Source organism: Nasonia vitripennis, chromosome 4 (genome assembly GCF_009193385.2).
Source record: "Nasonia vitripennis strain AsymCx chromosome 4, Nvit_psr_1.1, whole genome shotgun sequence".
Taxonomy (NCBI): Eukaryota; Metazoa; Arthropoda; class Insecta; order Hymenoptera; family Pteromalidae; genus Nasonia; species Nasonia vitripennis.
Genome location: NC_045760.1, coordinates 15784212 through 15798965, shown reverse-complemented (window position 1 = coordinate 15798965; position 14754 = coordinate 15784212). Strand labels below are relative to the sequence as shown.

Sequence of the window (14754 nt, the reverse complement as noted above, 5' to 3'; positions counted from 1 at the left end):
ATTGAGAAAGACGTTGACGATGAGGATGACGCGGCCCGGCCGTTTTACGATTCCGAGTAACTTTATTTGGAAAAGGCGGGCGTCGTAGCTTCCCGTCATAAATGTCTCACCGCTATATTTAGCATTTTTTTACTCTAATCGATTCTTGGATAATTTCGGTTCTTCTCCGGTCGCGGTTAAATGAGTCGGAATATTGAGTTAATTCATTCAAATCAATCTTCGCAAATATGATTTAATGTTTCCTGAAATACTCATTCATCTAGTCTCTTTTATTTCGTTAAATATTGCCTTTTGTAATGTTTTTCATGAATAAATATATATATATATATATATATATATATATATATATATATATATATATATATATATATATATATATATATATATATATATATATATATATATATATATATATATATATATATATATATATATATATATATATATGCTTCTTCACTTGGCTGTTAAAAACGAACTGATAATTGATCATCTCTTTTTCATACATTTCCAAAACCTTATTAAAAACTTTCATATCCAACTGTTTTAAAGGCAATCCGCTGACTTTGTTATACTCCTACAGGTCAATTACCCCCCCTCCCCCCCCAGTAATTTCACTACTTGAAACAGTGTTGATAGCGATTATTTACCGAAAAACATGTAATCCGATGTTCCCTGTACGATGGTCATTCATAGTTTTAAAGAATATTTTACAATACTCGTATGTTACAATAATTATACACGCCGTGCCGTCAAGGACTACTTGTGCCACTAGTATAGTGATATACTACTATTTATAATACAGTGTGGCTAAAATCCGCTGTTAAGTCACGCCTATCTGTGACTAAAGTAGTCCTTTTTTGCACCGTATTTATCACACTCGCTACGCTCGTGCGCTAACCTCACGGTGCAAATAAGGACTACTTTAGTCACGAATAGGCGAGACTTGCGGATTTTACCAGTCTGTGCTATACAATTTTATACGATACTCTTGACTTAAATGGCTCAATATTACAGGACGCTTAGCGCCCTCGTTACGCTTGGGTGCTAACTGCGCCGTCTAAAAAAGAACCATTTAAGTCACACGTATCGTAATGTACTATTTCATCAGAAAGAGAGAGAGGGAGAGAGTATGAAAAAAGCTTCATTCCTCCTGCGCGACGAGGTTTAATTGACAATCCGGCGTGAAATCTTACGCCCGTTAATCATGGCTTTAACAGTGCCTATACCAGTCAAACAGGAGAGGAAAGTTGGAATGGACGCGCGAGCCGTTTACACTGGCGGCGGCGGCAGCAGCAGCAGCAGCAGCCGCTGCCCCGCGCGATATAGACCGGGTGCGAAGGGGCTGGGGCCAACTACGGCAATCGAGTTCAAGAGTTCGCAGCTCGCAAAGCCTCGGAGCAATAAGACGGCGAGTGCGCGCGCGAGCGCCACCTGCTTCCAAGTGTTATAAGATCTCCGCGAAGCTTTCTCACATATACTTCGCACCCTTTCCACACTCGCTCTGGTCTCGCTTGCACGTTCTCTATCTTGCGCAGGCTTTGCGCGATTCCGCCTGCGTGTATGCCAACTACCCTGCGCGTATAACTGGAGTTTCTGACAAAATTATGGCCAGTTGGATTTTCAGCACTTTCCGCCGCGGTAGAAATAGCTACCTACAAGTGAATTGTTATTTTCTTGTAGGCGTAAAAGTTTCGCTGACGCGGGAATCCTTCCGGAGAAGTAGACCGGGACTCCGAGGCAATTCCGGCTCTGTATCTCTCTTATGCGTACAGTCGCGCGCTTCGTGGTTTCGATGAATAACTGCGCGTTGAAGCTACTATACAACGAGTTGAATCGTAAATTGGACAGTATGTGGCGCTACTGTGGAGAATATTTTTATATAAAATTTAATAAGATGGTCGCCCTTTCCCCGATGCTCGAAAGATCGTCGAACTGTTTGTTTTGGTTTCAGCGCCTTGTTTTCTCCTCCTTTCTTCTGCCCTGCATCCTTCCGGCTCGTTTTTAACTTTTTTTTAAAGACTTTTTCTGACCTCGTCATCCGCATTGCGGCATGACAGGCTGTCGTAGATCCCTTATCCCCTGCGCGTGTGCCTCGATCGACGCGATGAGGAGCTAGCGCTGCCACAGGTTTTTTTAAAGCTCTTACTCGTTGAGTGAGGTACGTGTAACTATACACAGTTTCGAGTTTCCACTATACATTATAGCCTCCGACTTGAATCGAATTTCAGGCACGGTTTTCTTGCGTGCGCGCGCGCGAAAGGGCATGGTTTGTGTCTATACATTATTATAAAATTCTTGAAACACGCGCACGTACCAACTTCTCGATGAACAACGCGCACCAAGGTCATCATGTAGTTAGGGCTATATTATGTTATAAGTCGCTATACTTTGCTCTTTCATGGAACCGGCCAAAGCAAAATCATGCGACTTATTGCAATTTTAACGAAGTGGCAATTTACAGTCGATATCCTAAGAGGCTTGCTTGATCGAAAAAACTATGCGGAGAGTATTAAAATTCAAACGACAAACATAATTAAAAGTTTCAAAGCCGATGAAATGGCACTCCCTATTGCCTCTATAAACTTCATTTCGATCGTTAATGGACTAGAACGTTATAAGGTCATTAGCGCTAAAAGAAACAGTTAATCACGAGGTCAACAGTGGCACCAGCATTACAACTATTATTAAAAGATTTAATCAATAATCGATTGGGTATACTTCCAATAATAGACTCGAGCATTCACACGGAGCCGCGCAAACATCGTATCGGGAGCGCTAAAATATTTGACAGTAAACGAGCGGGACAACAAAAGAGAGAGAGAGAGAGAGAGAGAGAGAGAGAGAGAGAGAGCCGCAGGGAGCGAGACGGAGAAACCGAGACAAGGAAAATCGAAAAATCCAGAGCTACGGCTTCCACACAACATGTAGCAGCAGCAGGCACTATAGCCTCTCTCAAGCTTTGAAATTTATCGATTTCGCTCGTCCTTTTTCAAGCTCGATTTTCCGATCCCTGCCACGGAGAGAGGCTGCTGTTGCTGGTGCGGCGTTGGTGTTGGAGCTGATGCCGCTGCACTGCCGGCACATAGCCACATAACCTAGTGGACGTGAATTATACATGTACAGAGAGTATGGGAGCGCGCGAGAGAAAGGGAGACCGAGCTCTCTCTCTCTTTCTCTCTTACTCTCTCGGCGAATTTATGTGTGTCCGCGTGGAAGCTAAACGGAGGAGGGCCAATCGAGAAAGAGGAGAAGGGGCGCGCCGCGGCGCAAAAACACGAGACGCGCTAGCAGATTTATCACGAAAGAGAGGGGGGGAGAGAGAGAGAGAGAGACCAGTCTGCAAGCACACTTTAATGCGAATGACGCGGTCAAAATAAATACCCCAATGCTATATGTATAGGTGCTCGCCTGTGGCTGGTACACACGGACCTGACAATACAGTCACAACTGTCTTACTGATCGTCAAAATTACTATTACTTAAAAAATGCTTTATCACATGTAAAGAGTTTGCTTTATTTTTCAGGCAGTTGAAAAATGTATGACTTTCTGCGACATTCACAGACAACTGCTGGGCTAATTTTATTCTACTGTTACTTTACTTGTTACACGTCATTTCTTTGTCACAGCATTTTATTTTGACACTAGAAAAAAGATTGATGAACGAAATTATGATATCGGAATACGAAATATTTCAGGGCAATTGTAAATAATAGTTTGACTGAAACTGCGCTTAAATCTTTAGATATCGCTTACGCTTACTTTCTTACATCTTATGTTCGATTGTTACTTTTACTTTATTTACCAATACTTCTTATGATATAATTTTATTATAAGTTTTCCTTTTGATTTTTCAAATGTACACACACCTTTTGTTTCGATAAAAATAAACGCTCCAGTTTCAGAGAGTTTCAGAAGGGTGCTTTATGCGTAAATAGCTACAAATACGCTGCTCTTCCAGTCCATAAGATCCGCGCGAGCGAAAATAATGAAACCCGAGCGAAATAGATGCGACCAAAAGCGCTTCCATTGATAGTTTATTTTATTATTTTATGTTATCCTATGATTTCTTATGATTTATATATGTTTTTGTTACAGGGGTCCCGCGAACATTTTCGACTAGGCCTTTCCGAGGAGGTTGGTTCGTTTGTTTGGTTTGCAAAAATTAGGATTAGTCTGTAGCCATTTTTCTCTTCGTCCATATATATTCTCTCCTTACGCTTTTTTTCTTATTCTTGCCACATTAATATTATATATATATATATATATATATATATATATATATATATATATATATAGCTACTTTGTTCAAGCGTATGCGTACATATATGTGCTTCAGGCATACATATGCATACATACGTCTTATGTATATTATATCTATTTAACTACAAAAAAACTAACCTCACTTACGTGTCTTTTATTCAAACCTAACAAGTAAACCTCACAGATATATATATATTATAAAACGCCTAGTATCGCTCGTCTATATATACCACCAGTCCAACAAATATATGTCTATAACGATATACTTATACTGATTGTCTGCTATAATACTATTTTGACTCTATAACCAACTACTATAACGTACTACTATATACTTACTATATATTATAATTATAAAACAATTATATACTCTCACTCTTAATTTTAAGATTTATTATTATGAAGCATTTAACCGATTTCAGTTTCCTTTACAAGTTTTATGCTGATACCTCATTATATTCTCATCATTTCATTTCTTGATTTTTCGACATTTTCAACAGAACGCATCTCACTGTCAGAATCACCTCGTCATATATCATTCGAATCAAAGCCAAAAATATTCTCTCAGCCGAGAATTCCAAAAATATCGATGCACTGATATATGTATTTACGACAATTTACATGCATATAACAACGACTTATTACTGATACGATGTGTGATACCCAATATACTGAACATTATGTGTGTACCACAAACATGGATATATATATATATATATATATATATATATATATATATATATATATATATATATATATATATATATATATATACACACACGAATACATGATAAATGTTTACCCCTCCTATGAATCCCGTGTGTCCGATTTAAGTGTGTGCATATATATATATATATATATATATATAGACACACACCCACACACACATACACATAACAGCAGCAATGTGTGACCAAGCAAATTTTGTTCTTTGGCGATTAGATCGCTTGCCCTCTCACTTTAGTTTCTCCACTCTTGTCTGATATTATTTTTAATTTTCTTGTTTCTTGTTTGTCGACGAACGCGCGCTCGCTGATACGCAAATTGCCACCTATACTGCCGTCTGCATACCTCTGGCTCGGCCCAGTAGACGCGCCGACACGGAAGTGTATGCGTTGTGCATCGGCGAGAGCCTCATACATATCTACATGTATATATTATACTATACATACTTGTACAGCTTAAATAGTCGATCGATGTTTAGATGTGTGAATATTTTGTCGTGTGCTGTGTTGATTCTTGTACACACTTACATACTTGTTTGCACCTCATAAATGAATCATTTAAAATATAATAATGTAAATTAAATATGTGTAGCGACGGGTGCGAACGGCGAAGAGTTGTTTGCGCACATTTCGCAGTGAATTATAGCACGCGTACACTTGCGCGTGTGCAATGAAATTAAGAAGACAAAAAGGCATATGTCTTTTTCTCTCGAGTCTGGCTTTCTTTCCACCGTCAAATCCTTTGAGCAAAATGCCACTCGGTTTCGCGAATGCCGCTGCTGATTTCATTCGAAGTATGCCATGCAAATGAGAGTACATCGCCTCAAGATGCGGCAAATTAAAAGCGCGACAAGTGCGATGCACTGCATACAGCGCCCGCTTGTGGCTGAGCGCGAGTATCTCTTTTTCCTTCGACCTCTTTCCAGCGGCGCAGCTCCTTCAATCGCCGAGTTGTAAAGCGTTAAGCGCGCGGCGCAGGCGGGTGGGCGAAAAAGCCTCGTTTGCACGAGATCGCGCAGAACGAGCTTGTCGCTGCCGCCATCAATGCTGGTGCCGCTCCGCACTATAGTCTTGTAGCTGAAGATACAGAAAAAGGAAAAGAGAGCGAGGGAGGATGAGGCCGACGCGCAGCATAAGTGTCGCGTGCGCACACACGTACGCGCGCAAAATCGATGTTTGACTTTATGGCGAAAAATTTTACGACTGCGAGTGTTAATAAAACGTTACAACCTTTTTCAACCATTTTTAAAGCTGCAGCCGCGATATATTCCAACAACCGCGCGCGGGACTCGAGAGTGAGACAGGCAGAAATATTTTTGCCATAAAGTTTTACAGCCCTATCGAAGCTTTATATCTGTATATCTATGTATTCACCTGTGGGCTTTATAGCACGGCGGGCTGCGTGTAAAAAAAGATACACACATACACACACACATGTGCGGAATAATTTCGCACCGTCGATACATCTGGCGCGCCTTATCTCAATTAGTGAAGCGCGCGATGTCCGCGGCTCTTATTAATCTTCGTATGTTCGTCTGTCGGCGGCAAAAAGCGTCCGAATCGAAAGTTTTCCGTTGCCCTCGTGAGTCGCGCGAGAGCTTGCAGACGGGCTGCATGACACACTACAATTGAAATATGCATGCGCGCGCGACGGCGGATGCAGCTTGGGTCCCGCGAGGCCCGGAGTTCAGGTCCCAACAGTCCGCGAGTGCCGACGAAATAATCATGACGAACGAGTAGGGAGAAAAAGGAGGAGAGCCGAGGACGAGGCGGAGACAATGCCAGCTGACCGGGTCGTAGTGCGGCCGCATATTAAAACGCCGCTTAATCCACTTACGAACTCAGCGGATGTGGCGCCCCGGTTTATAGCGCTAAGCAAGCTTTTTCTCTCCGCACTTAATTTCAGAATTCCGATCCTTTTTATACGCGAGAACGACGGCCTCACTTGCTTTTCAGTCGATGCGGCTGATGGTGTCTTTTTATTCTTCCACTGATGAGAACAGCGGACTGATGGGAAGATCACTCTACCTCGGGCCAGCTGCAGTATGTGTGGCCTCGGAAATTCTACAACCCGCACGCATCGCGGGAGATAGAAAGTTTGTTATGAATAAACCAATAAAGTTCTGAACAACTCGAGCGATGTTCACTGTCAAACCATGCTGTCGAAGGACAATCGCACAAATTCGGTCAACGTCGGACTTGAGTGAAATCGAACTTCCTATAACGAGCATACGCTGTGCGTTTGTGCGTTACGAGGAACGACGTGTCGACGAGCCGACATGAGCCACTATGCAGTCGCATCTCTAACAGTTCCTCCTTTTGTTCTAGGGACGTTAATGCACACATGACCAGGCAATTTTGCGTACGAATAAACTAATCTAAAACTACGGCGCCGCCGCGCATCCGCAAGAGGAAAATTAAAGCAGCTGCCCGCGGTCGAGATTCACGCGCACGTTTCGGAAAGTGCACTATAACCCACGCGCATGCATACAGCTGGGCGCAGTTCAACAGCCCTCAGCCGCTGAGGTCGGAAGCGCGCGCCGCCTCCAAATTTTAATAATCTCTCGCGCGGCACGAAAAACCACGCGCTAGCCAGCATTCTCATCTTCCGCGAGAGCGAGATGATAGAAATAATTTCAGCGAGGCTTCCATATACGCATACGCAGCACACACTTGTCGATGCTGGCGCGGAGCGAAACTATACTGGCATATAATACGCAGTGAAAAGGCCGAAAAGAGATATTACGCGCACGTCGTGCATTCGAAGGGACGGTATATAGCGGGATGCGAATTGAAAGTGGAAGGGCGTGTAGTACACGCGTTTGCGTATGGGAGGGGCAGAGAGAGAGAGAGAGAGAGAGAGAGAGAGAGAGAGAGAGAGAGAGAGAGAGAGAGAGAGAGAGAGAGAGACAGACAAGCAAGAGTGGTCCATGTTTGCATCCATAAATTTTCTACGGCGCCCTCGCGCATGACGCGGCCTTTGTAGGTGTACTTTTTGTCTCCAAACAGCACAACTCGATGTATAAGTCGGACGAGTGTAATCTGGACGGAAAGTGACGCAGTGTACGCTTAGCACGCGGCGGGGACGATGCGTCTTCACTGAAACACATGCGGGAAGAGAAAAGGATAAACTCAAAGTTTCTACGGAGAGAGGCGAGGCCATGACTGTGCATACGTGTAGAGGTCCTTGGATTTACTCATCCGTTCTGATGCGAAATTTTGCAGGCACCTGCGACGCTCTCTCTCTCTCTCTCTCTCTCTCTCTCTCTCCCTCGCGGCTCTCGCCACCCTTCTACACTGCTGTGTGTAAAGCGGTTTCAAGGGCCCGAAACTGCGAGAGCACATTCACGGCTGGTGAGTACGCTATGACAGTTTTACATAGAGAAACACATGTTTCACGTACTTTGCGAGTACGCTGTTTGACATTTTCCCGCAGCTCATGAATAAAGAGCGTTATTTAGAGCCTGCAGCTTGCGTTGTGCTTTTTAGATCTCACCTCTTTTCTCCGTATGAACGTTCAGAAATAGAAGCTTGCCAATGAGCTCCCGTAGTACTAATAGTGACGCACGAGCTACGTCCGGATGAGGAATGCACGAGTAGTGCTGCACGAATCGAGTTTGCATCCAAACAATACTCGCCGAGTTTTTGGTGACGAGCGCATCAGAAGCTGCCGAGACGCAAATAGTCCTCGATCGCATGTACAGCATATCGGCTGAGATTATCGAGATAATGCCGCGCGCAATCTGAAAGCGCAGCTGCGGGAGATATACAGCTCGCATGCGGAGAAGCGAGAGACACAGAACGCGCATTAGCTACTCGAGAGCACTAGTTCTTCCTTCCTTCCTTCCTTCCTCGAGGCGCGAGAGCGAGGCGGCTCGCTCACTCGGGACATACATATTTACACCCGCACATGGCTATATAGACACTGAGCTTCGCTCGGCGGCGACAGTCGCGCTCAACTTTCTCGATGAAAACTACATTACCGAGTTTCGAAGCTCGCTGCTGCTACCACCGCCGCGCGCCGTACAGTATACCCCCGTACTGCGAGACAAGCCGCACATGTGCCAGCTCTCTCCGCGCTCGCACACATACTATACCTCTCCGCGCGAGCCGAGCCTTAAGCGCGTTACGCGGCGCATTATACGCGCAACTTGCGTCGACTAGTCGTTACGTCGCTCGCGGTGTCGCGCGCGTGAACTGTAGCCCTCCTACCCTAGCGGCTGCGATTTCCTTCCCCATGTCACTGCTGAGCGCGAGCGTCTCTGTAGAATGAGGAGCTCGTATATACGCCTTTATCACGAGGTATTCATCGCGCTCGTTAATTCCCATGACTTTTTTCGAACGAGTCTCGCCGCGCTCTCTTCGTTTTATAAACGCGTAGCTCGTTCGCGCACTGGAAATGGGCTGGATAAGGAAGAAGCAATTATTTATCGATCGCCAACGGCCGCGAGCCGCTCCCTTGAGCAAAACAATGAAAAATCAAATAACAATGGGAAGCTCGTTAAAAGCTATCAAGCTCTTCTTTCTTCTCTCGACTTGGAGCTCTTCGCTCACTCTCGGCCTCGCGTTCGGTCTTTTTGTTTTTCTCATCCCTTATTTAACGTTCCTTCCTAATACGAAGCTCCTCGATCTTCTGGGGACGATTTGATTTATACGTCGGGCTTGATTGCGATTGATTTTAGCTCCGACGAACTAGCTCGCTCAATCTCGCTTTTCTCGTTCTTCTTGTTCTTTCGTTTGCCACTGGTTTCTTTCCTCCGCGAAAGCGACGTTTTTTCCCTGATTCTTCGCATCCATAGAACATCTTGCAGCTTTAATTTTCGTATATCGAACGACCCGATAATGCAACGCCGCGCGCTCGCGAAGTCAGCTCATGTTAATTTTAGCCGGAATCGGCGGAATACGCAAGAATCCGATGAAATATTCATCGCAGATGAGAAGAAAAAACGATGACAGGTAAATTATTGACGTTTGACGTTAACATTAATGAGGCTTCGCGCTTTTTATTTGCAATAAATTTATATCGCGATCTTCTGCAGCATGAAAATTCAAGCCGATTACGCTGCAGCGGTGCCCCTACGCGCATTATATTCCTGCAAGAGCTGAACAACTAATTGAAATAATGAATTATATACGAAAAAAACGAAAAGCGCTTATCTCTTCGCGGCCCCTTGGATTACGAATACCGGGATTAACGAATCAATCAACAGAGCAGCGAGATATCGCTGTCTCTCTCTCTCGACCACCCTCCGCAATTTATCACGCGCTTTCCTTTTTTCGCCTACACCCGCTTCCCCCCGTCCCCGCTTTAGATAAACAAACACACGAACGCCTTCACTTGCACACGACCGCTTCTCTCTCTCTCTCTCTCTCTCTCTCTCTCTCTCTCTCTCTCTCTCTCTCTGCAGCTCCTCTTCGCGTGGAAACGAGAACGAGCATTGGTCGGCTCATGTATACACGAGTACGGCGGAGCGCGGCCCGCACGCGCGCAAGTGAGAGAGCTGGTATATAGCGTTGACTGGTTTCCATGTTCCACAAGCGAATACGTGATTTCATTTACGATACGAGCGCGTGGTCGTTCTGCCTCTCTCGCTCTCGAACTCGCGCTGCGCGCACTCGATGTGTGCATCCCGTCCACTCGCGCAAATATGCGACGCATCCGCGCGCTTGAAGCAAGCGCAGCATTTCGCTGATGGTATGCCGTAGAATTGCCAAAGCCACCCCCGACAGTAAATACCTCGACTTTCTCTCGCGCCCGATCCGCGCGGCCCCGACGATACATTTGCGCGCGCTATACAAAACTGACTCGAGCGGAATCCGCGCCCGATGACGCTTTACATTTTTCATCAGTCACAAATTTCAAGTCCTGTGTGTTTGCGGTTTTTTCGATCTACGACGACGCCGTAAAAAATTGCGACTCAAAACGAGCAGGGAATATGCGCGCACAGAACGAAAATATCTGGCATTTTTCCGAGCACGCGCAAATTTGTGTTTTCCATTTTGAAAGAGTTTTTTCCGGTGCGTCGGGTATGCCGCGCGTATGAAATGCGAAAGAGACTGCTTTTATTTTTTTCGAAAGCGTTCGGCTTTTCAACTGTCTGGCTTACTCCCCTGCATCTTCCAGGCTGTCTGAATTTTTTCTTGTTTAATCTTTTATCCCCGAGTCGGGCCGCACTGCCATGGTTCCTGTTCGAGCATCATCTCCCGACTACGAAAATGAGTTTGTTCCTTTATATACCCGTGCAAGATACACGCGCCTCACAAATCACTCAACTGTCACTCGTGTGCGCTAAGCGCCTTTTTCGGGCTAAACTTCCTTTCTCTCTCTCTCTTTCTCCGTCTTACTTTCTTCTTCCCCTGGCCGCCGGATAACAGTATTATCGTAGTTAGCGGAGGAATTCGATTCCCCGAGGAGAGAGCAATTGTCGCCTGCGCGAACGAAAGAGAGGAGGCGAACAAAGTTATGCGAGAAACGTCTCGGTCGAGGAACCCGCGCGCGCGCGCTGAAATAGTCGCCGGGCTCGCGCTATTCCCGAGCGTCTTGTCGCTCTCCGGAATCGTGATTTTCTCGAAGCGACGCAGATTTTTATCCCCCCCCCCCCCTCCAGTGACTGTAGCCGGCTCCGTCTTCTTCCCGGAAGACGCGCTGATTGCGCTGCAGCTGGGCGACGCCGAGCGAGAATATGTTTCTGCGCACGCCGCTCGACAGATCTCTGGGATAAAATCGAGTTTAAACTTTAATTAAACGTTCGGCTGTCTTGACTGCCTTCGCGGATGACTGCACGCGCGATCTATTATTCTCTCGATACGGAATTCGCATATTATACGGACGGCATTATGCAGCGACTTGTGTACCTGATATCTTATTGAAAATACGCTGCGTGAGGTATTAGACGCGCGCGCGCGGATAAAATTAGTCAGGGTACAAAGGCGTACCTTTAGCGGCGATTTACCGCAAGCGTTTTATGTAGTCGTGTACGCGTATACTCCGTTGAAGAAAAGAAAAGTGGCTTGGGAGCCGCCGATATTGCCGAGCGCGACGGCTTTATCGTCCCTCTGTGTGCGGCCTTGCGATAAGTGTTTTCCTTCGATGCCGCGCGCGTGATTGGCGGCTGAATGCAGGTTTGTATATGTATACATGTATAGATCGAGCTGCAAGTGCGCCTGCATTACCATGACAATGCGCCACGCCGCGCAGCACTCGATAGCGCGGGCCCGTCAACGCGGCGCTTTTTTTGTTGACCCGCTGGTTACCGTTCCTGCTATACATGCACGTATGCTTATATGCGCAAATAGCGCCGCGCGGAAGGGGAATTTCATATTTTCGCGTCGTTCGTCATTTCGAATGTTCCAAACTCGCTCGCCGACGAGCATATATTATGCTGTACTGTGCCGCGAATTATTCGGGCCGTATTCAATATGTTCGCTGAGCCCGCTTTATTACATGAGAGCGTTATAATATACCTTTGTTTTAATTAAATTCATGCTCATCGCGACGCTACGGGGAAATCCTTGTGACGTTGGATGACTGGGAAATGTTGGCCCAATTTTCAATTGACTATGTATTATTAAAAAATAACAAAAAAAGAATAGCCTATTCACAAATATTCGATTTGAAGAATTCATGAGACGAAAATAATTCAGCAAACCCATGTTGCCAATCTGTCCCGCATGTGGGATAACTTCGTTGACAACAAAACTTAGTTCAACAACGATACTGAATTGAAATTTAAATGGATTATTAACGATTAAAGTTTTCATAAGCTGCACATCACGATCCTGAAATAATTTAAAACTGACTGATGACTGTACTTTCGGTGCACCACTCGAAACACCGGGAAAGTAGCACAGCACGCTTCAGAGCACAAAATATATGCGCTGGAAAAAAGGGTGCAAACAAAGTGAGCGATAACCATACAGCTGATCCACAAAGCAGTTGGCTGCAGCGCAAACAGCTCAGCGTGCGAGGAACTCGGCTCTCCGGCAAAGCTCCCCGAAAATCGGTGAGAAACGAACTCGCGAATTTGTGCGAGTGCACAGCCGAGAATGTATGTCTTAAAGTTGGCTTTGCGCGAAACCAAAGCCGCACGCACGCACCCACCTACGGGAAAGCTATTAAAGCTATCACTCCTTCCTTTGCGTGGAAGCTACTTCAACTTCCATCCGGTGAATTCTGCGCGCAAGTTTGGCTTAAGGCTTACGGCTTTTGGACTGCAGTAGTATAACAGAGTAGCAGTAGAGCAGCAGCCGGATAGCTTACTCTTTATTAGGATGACTGTAGCGAGCCGAGAGCGAGAGTCCGCGCCGTCGTGTTAGTGGAAATAAAGCCTCGGGATATAACTGCTGCGAACGGAGGGGGCTGTGCGGGTTAAGTGAATCAGGAGCCTACACCTCTTCATCGCCGCTGTCGTTGTCGTCGTCTTCGTCGGAGTGCGGCAAAACGAGAAAGCCAAAAGGGGAGACGGAGAAATGGAACGTTAGGGCTCGAGGATTAAAGGAGCGGCAAAGTTACAACCACCGCGGCGGCAACGGCAGCGGGTCTCTCTATATAAGGGAAAGCGTCTTATCCGGGCTCGTAAATCGCCACGAGAGGATACAGAGGAGCCGTGAAGCGCCGCCTAGAAGCCTAGATTCATCCAGGCGCCAAGCGAAAGTTTTTTCCTTTCGCGCAGCGCTCTCTTGTCGCTCTACTTTCCTAAACAGCACGCGAATTTTGGAACCGCGCGCGACTCTAAGCTGCGACAGCTCGTCGCCTCTCGAAAATACACACGTAAACAATTGTACGCACACAGCTCAGTGAGCGGGGGTGCAAAAAAGTCCGCAGCCCCGCCATCGATACTGCTCTCTTCCTTCCCTGCAAAGCGGAGCACCGCGGCAGCGATACCCGTAGCGCTTTTCTCTCTTTTTATTTATTCGAATCTATACGCTCGCTTGCGCTGAGTAAACTCAATCGCGTTGTAAAAAAACACGGAACGCCTCGACGCTGGGGGGCGCTGGGGGAAAAACTGACGCAGCCGCGGGAAAATAAAACCAAAAGCGAGCCCGCGCGCGCAGCGCCAGCGAAAAGCGACGGGAGAGCGACGAAAAAGTTGATGCAGCAACAGCGCGAGCCTATCGGCCGGGGGTTCGACCGGTCACGAGAGGCTCTCCTCTCCTATACAACCTCGCGCACCTCCCCTGCAGCTGCGATAGTAAATCAATTAGCTCGCATTGTAAATAAATCACCGTTTTACAACTCTCTGCCGCGCCGCTCCGATACGACATTCGTATGAAATTTATCGTCCATTTTCGTTCGGCGCGCGCGCGCGCCCACACCAAGTGATCGGCTGGTAGCCCGCCGCGAGGGAGACGGAAAAAGAGAACCTTGCTGCTGCGCGGCTCTGTCGATGTGTATGTGTACATACATTGTATGCACACCGGCTCTGCATACATTCTCCTTGCGAGCTCGTTTACAGGTAAAGGTCGTATATACATGTAGATGACGATTCGTTTTGGAAATTTTGTGTAACAGAGTTCCGCGTCCGCGAGTGTGAAAAAAGAGAAGAGCAGCAATACCCACCCTGCGCGCGGAAAAGGATTCGTTTACTTTAATTCTTCCGTTTCTACGATACCATATACGTCTCCGCGTATAAATATTTCAGGCTTCTCCGTGGAATTTCTATCGCTCTCTTTCCCCTTTCCCCCGCGTGCTGCTATCGAACCGGTCGGCGATTATTTAGTGTATCTCTCGAGCTCGATGCGTGCATCTGCCGAATGAATATGTTCACG

General features: G+C 46.2%; 1 protein-coding gene across 5 annotated transcripts in view; it reads left to right on the top strand.

Annotated features, from left to right (window-relative positions):
* Positions 1 to 14754, top strand: part of LOC100114159 (synaptogenesis protein syg-2) — a 190106-nt gene that overhangs the window by 29377 nt on the left and 145975 nt on the right. For 3 of the 5 annotated variants that reach the window (XM_031928727.1, XM_031928728.1, XM_031928726.1), the window contains exon 3: positions 4097 to 4135. The exons of the other annotated variants lie outside the window; for them this stretch is intronic. In XM_031928727.1, coding sequence (XP_031784587.1) covers positions 4097 to 4135 — 39 coding nt within the window. The remainder of the gene's footprint in view (positions 1 to 4096; positions 4136 to 14754) is intronic. 5 annotated transcript variants of the gene reach the window in all.